Here is a 5,714-nt window from a genome sequence, read left to right as displayed (position 1 = left end):
GGCGTCCCTGACGTGATAACCGCACGTTGGGGAAGTCCCCCCCCCCCCCCGTGCGCCAGATCTCCAGAAACGGCAGTCCCCTGCACTTAAAGGAGCCGGCATATTCCTTTTAAATGCAGGAACCGGCATTTCCCCTTTAAGAGCAGCCGCGTTTTCCTTTTAAGAGCACGAAGCTGGCATTTCCCTGCAAGCGTGCAGAGATCAGACTTGGGAGGAAACACGGGTTCCACACACTTAAAGGGAGAGAGGTGGGTGGTTGTGGGTGTTGCTTCCCCCGCTGGCCATCTGGCCAGTGGCGGGTAGAACCCCCCCAAAACAGGGGACCCCTGGCAAACTGGGGGGTTTGGCAACCCTAAGCTATGGCAACCAACAATTTGGCACACCCATGCCCACTCGCAACTGGCTAATTTGTGACTGGAATTGCACTATAATTGATCAATCCCTATGAGAGTGGGGTCTCTCTTAGTTCTCTCCCTTCCTCCTCTTGTCATTATCTGTTTTATGGCACCTGAAATGCTGCCTCTTGAGAGGCAAAGAGTTGCTTTGTGACTTGGAGCACATGGCTGTGCAAAAATGGGATTTCCCTTCAAAATCCCTTGGTACTGGGACTATCTTGGACTGATGAATACTCCTGGTGTGGTAACTATGAATCATTAATGTTTAGTTAAGGCAAACAGCCCTAGCCTTTGTTATTTTTGTAATCTCTGGTACTCTATGCTAAGCTTTGTACTGAATAAAGATCCTGCTTATTTCTAACTTGTCTGTGATGTTGTAATTGAATTCCAAGTCTGAGTCTAGTGTCTAACGCTCACCCCATATGCTACCTTGGTAAGAGTGTGCACCTCTGGACAGAGTTGCTATTGTGTTAAATCCCAGATGCTAACTAAGGGTTGAAATCTCTCCCTAAGGAAAGGCAGGGACTAGTGAAAAGAGGTTCTGGTGGCACATTGTTCTGAAGACCCAAGAGGGTATAGCCTACCTCTGGATTTGTTGTTTAATGCACTGGAAAAGTACAGGATTCCCTCTCATTCCTGGACTGGCATGAGGGGCTAATCCCTGTACAAGCTGTTATGCCCAATGGAAAATCTAAGACCCAGGGCCTTATATGACAGAAGAATAAACCCTCTGACCCATCTCCTAAAGGTGGAGGTAGAAACCCCCTTCCCCAATGAGTCCTTCCTAAAGAACACAAACATAGTGTCTGACTTGTGAAAGGATTTAGTCCAGTCCAAGTAGGGTAGAATGAGGGGAGAACTAGTTCCTCTGAGCTATGGAAGGTTGAATTGACCTTAGGGATAAAGACTGGGTCAGTACACGGAACCACTCTGTCATTATGGAAAATGCAAAGGAAGATGGTCTTAAAAGTGAGCTCCTTAAATGGACGGGTAGCTATAGGTTCAAAAGAAGCCTGAGAGAGAGCTTTCAGTACCGTATTTAGAGAGCATGAATGTTTCAAGAGGGATGTGCCCCTAAGAAATCTCCCGATGCGAGTGTGGTAAGAGAAACCTCTCCCTTTCTTGGCCCCTCTAACAGCGGAAATAGTAGCTACCTGTCTTTAAAGGGTGCTGGTGCTCAAGCCCTTATCCAAACCCGCTTGGAGGAAGGAGAGAAGATCACCCACTTTAGCTCTGCATGGTTTTAACCCTTTCTCAGAACACCAAAATTGAAAAACCTGCCAAGTATTGTTGTAGCCCTATTTGTGGAATCCTTCCTAGAGGCCACTAAGATGTCTGAATAACGTATCTCCCTAAATTGTGACTGCTCAACCTCCAGGCTGTGAGTCCTAACATCTCAGGCTGAAGATGGAGGAGGGACCCATGATGAAGGTGGCCCTTCCTGACTGGAAGGCACCAAGGTTCCTCTGAGGATAGCCTCACCAGGTCCTGAAACCAAGAATGGCGTGGCCAAAATGGGGCTGTCAGAACTACTTCTGCTGTTAAGTCTATGATCCTCTGAACCACCTTTTGAATTAGTTGAGTGGGAGGGAAGGCACACAGAATTTGATCTCGCTAATCGTGGTTTAGAGTGTCTACTCCTATGGCCTGAGGACATCTTTCTTATCATGAATCAGGGCACCTCATGGTTGAGTTTTGATGCGAAAAGGTCCACCTTTATTGTGCCAAATCTGTAGCAGATCTGGATGAAAATTTCCTTGTTCAGCATCCATTCTGACTGATTCAGGGAATTCCAGATGAGCCAGTCCACCAAGGTGTTGGATGTCTCTGCCACATAGACAGCTTTGAGGGACCAGATGTGGTTCTTCATCCATAGTAGTATCTGCATTGCCTCTGCATGAAGTGTGTTGGATTTTCTGCCACCCTGGTGATTGATATAGGATTTGGCAGTTGTTGGGGTCCTGGTACCCTTGAGTCAAGGGCCAAGGGGTCAAACTCATCTCAGGGTGCGATTTCTGTCTGGTAGATATGGTTGTAAGGCCACATATGATGCAGGAGAAGGGGACTTAAAAGCCGCCATTTCCCTCTCTCCTGCCCACAGACTCTCCTTTGCTCTCTCTCTAGCTCTGCAGTGGCTCCTGGGAGAGGCACATGCTCTTCTTCTCTGGCCAGCCTGGAACCTCCCCCTTAAATCAGCCTGTGGGGTGGAGCCCCCCCAAACTAGCCCTCCTTCATAAGGGCTTGTTAAGTGGCCTGGGTAGGGGACCAATCGGGCATCCTCCCCGAGGCTCTTCCCCCTACTCTAACCTTGATGTGGGGTGGGGCTGTTAGGCCATTCAGCCCCATCATTTGCTGCTTTTCCTCCCGGGCCAGCCAGAGCCTCACAACTGGGCTTGGCACAGGGCAGTGCCACAGGGCCCCAGGGCTGCTCATGCTCCAGAGGTCCTCCTGCTTTGCTGTGGCCAGTCACCATTCTTGCGGGTCGAGGGCCTGCCAGCTCTTTGTGGGAGTCTTCACCCTTCCTGCTCTGTCCCCTGCCATTGCAAAGTCCAGAGGCTGGGGTACCAACCTCAGACTGTGGTCATGTTATCCATGTGCACAAGGACAAGTGGTAGATCTCTGAAGGCTAGTAGACCCCACCTGATCACTCTGCCAAGAAACTGATGAACGATGAGTCTCTTCCTGGGAACAGAGACTCTGAGCCACCCTCCCTTAGGAGTGTGCTCCCCATCCCTGAAGGCTGGCATCCACAGTAGGCAGTGTCCAGTTCTTTAAGGGTGACCCTTTTAGGAGTCTGGATGAGTGGCATCCACCATTGAAAATTCTGAAGGAGACTGTCTGGAAGCTTGATCCTCTTGTGTCTTTTGTGGGCTATCATCCTGGAAGGGAAGACGCCTCCGGAGAGGGTGAGCATGGAATCACATCCTTATAAGAGACTAGCATCCCCAAAAGCCTTGCCAGAAGCATGACCTTTGAGTGGGACTACTGGATAATCTCCTGCATCAGAGAGAGGATCTTTTCCTTCCTTTCCTGGGACAGGAAGACTTGATCCTGAATAGTGTCTATGATTACCTGCAGGTGCAGCACCTGCTAGGTGGATGGTAGACAGCTCTTTTCCCTGTTGATCACAAAGCCATGGTCTTGTAGGCAAAAGAAAGTCCTTTCCACATCTGCCACTTCCTGTTGGAATGAAGAGAACTTGATGAGGTTGTCGTCTACAGATGGAAACATGCAAATGCCCTGGGTTCTGAGAATTATGAGCATGATGGCCCACTGAGATTTTAGATATGCAACTGTTATTCTTGATCAAGTTGCTGAATCTTAACAGTGTAATAAACCAGTGCTTTACTTTTTTTTTTTTTGGTGTAAAGAACCAAAAACGTAGCTGCAAGTGAAAAGGAAGTCTGAAGAAAGCTGGGAAGATTTCCTGTCAGGATGGCATGGTACAGACCTTGCAGAGATACCACACACTGGTACCTATCATCATTGGATTAAACAAACAGGATTATGCCAATATAAGAAATTATAATTATTCACTCCAGCAAATGAATGATTATATAGTGAAAGAAATTATTTAGCAGAATAGACACGCCTTCTTAACAAGTGTGGCTATGCTTATGAATATCTACCATAGCGTCATCATTTTTGGAAGAAAGCCCCACCATATAATGAAAAAGTTCTCTTAAGACTTATACCAAAAACTACTTAGCAGTTACTTAAAAAAACAATCTTTCTCACAAAATTGAGATTCACAGACACTTCTTGTCACTATGTTCTTGAAATTTTCTCCACAATCCATATGCTTAAAAAAATTAAATAGCTTTACATATCTCAAACTCATAGAAACAGGTTTCACATATTTGAGAATCCTACAAAACCATTAAATGAGTGAAATACATTCATAGTCAAATCTCTGCACTATATTTTCAAATGTTGTAGATAAAAGCTATAGCCTCACCTCCAGAGATGATCCACTTTCATCAACATTAGCATCTTCTGAATTCTTGTCAAAATCTTCCACCTCAACTTCTGAACCTTGATATTCTGCATTTACTGCACTGAACAGCAAGACACTGAAGCACAGCCAATCCCACTGGAATTGCATATTGGTTACCTATAAAAGAAGATTATTCCAGACACATGGTATCACTATTACCTGTGACTATCTACAAACTCCACTAGCTCTGAGACAGAGAGCAAGCATGCTCATGTGTGTGCTTATGGAGATCAAAAGAGGGGAAAATAAAACTTACAATCCACCCCAAAACCAGAAAAGAAAAAAGTTGAGGGGAAAAAATTTTATACACCAACACACCACAAAACTCCATAAAAATCTTAACAGCATTCATATATACAAATATTAACTAAAAATATCAAAATATTCATAACATACATAAAACCTGCCAAGTTTCAGACATAAATCAATACACTGAAAACATTTTAACACTATAATTTTTATCAGTGAGTTACTAGATCATGATTAGCCTGTATTCCACCAGAAGCTTACTTGCAACAATATATTGAGATTAATATAAAACTTTGAGGATATTTTTACAAACCACTATTCTTATTTATAATCAGATGACTAAAATGAGAGCTTTTGCATAGGTTATTATTATTTTTAAACATTGGTTAATTTTTATATATAAATTAAATTGTTTTGTTTTGTTTAAATTTTCAATAGTGTATTGGTTTGGTCTGCCAGCAGATGTGATGTACCATAGTACATGTATTGATACAAGCAGGGGCGTAGACTTTCCAATTTCCCGGGGGGGGCTGGGGCTGGTCCGGAGGCATTACTGTGCTAGGAGCAAGGGTGGCTGGAACCAGTTGCCCCTGGGCAGGGGTCTTTTTGTAGAAAAAGAGCTGCCAGAGCTCATTAGCATAACTCATTAGCATATGCCACACCCCGACATCACTGGAAGTGTGTCATAATGCCACACCCCCTGACATCACCAGAAGTGTGTCATAAGGCCACACACCCCAAGCACCAAGAACGCAGAGCATCACTGCGCCAGAGATAAGAACATAAGAGAAGCCATGCTGGATCAGGCAGGTGGCCCATCCAGTCCAACACACTGTGTCACACATTGGCCAAAAATACCAGGGGCCCTCCGGAGGTCCACCAGCAGCTTCCATTCCTTCAGCATTTCCATTCCTTCAGCAGCAGCTTCTTCAAGGTGGGAACTAACTGCCAACCAGTCCTCCATCAGGCAAGAGGCCTGCCTACTTTCCTAAAATATGGGACAGATGTCGCTTTGGGGGATAGTGCTCAGAAGAGCCACAGGTGGCTCCTGAACCACTATCACTGCATTAGAT

General features: G+C 45.4%; 1 protein-coding gene across 1 annotated transcript in view; it reads right to left on the bottom strand.

The window, feature by feature from the left end:
* Positions 1-5,714, bottom strand: part of CLGN (calmegin) — a 49,420-nt gene that overhangs the window by 34,945 nt on the left and 8,761 nt on the right. Inside the window, exon 2 of the mRNA XM_015411594.1 lies at positions 4,354-4,509. Within this exon, the coding sequence (XP_015267080.1) occupies positions 4,354-4,500 (147 nt within the window). The 5' untranslated portion in view covers positions 4,501-4,509. The remainder of the gene's footprint in view (positions 1-4,353; positions 4,510-5,714) is intronic.

This window comes from Gekko japonicus, unplaced genomic scaffold, assembly GCF_001447785.1.
Source record: "Gekko japonicus isolate JY-2015 unplaced genomic scaffold, Gekko_japonicus_V1.1 scaffold11, whole genome shotgun sequence".
In the NCBI taxonomy this organism is placed as follows: Eukaryota; Metazoa; Chordata; class Lepidosauria; order Squamata; family Gekkonidae; genus Gekko; species Gekko japonicus.
The sequence above is the reverse complement of the archived record's forward strand: the minus strand, read 5'-3'. Positions and strand labels throughout refer to the sequence as shown.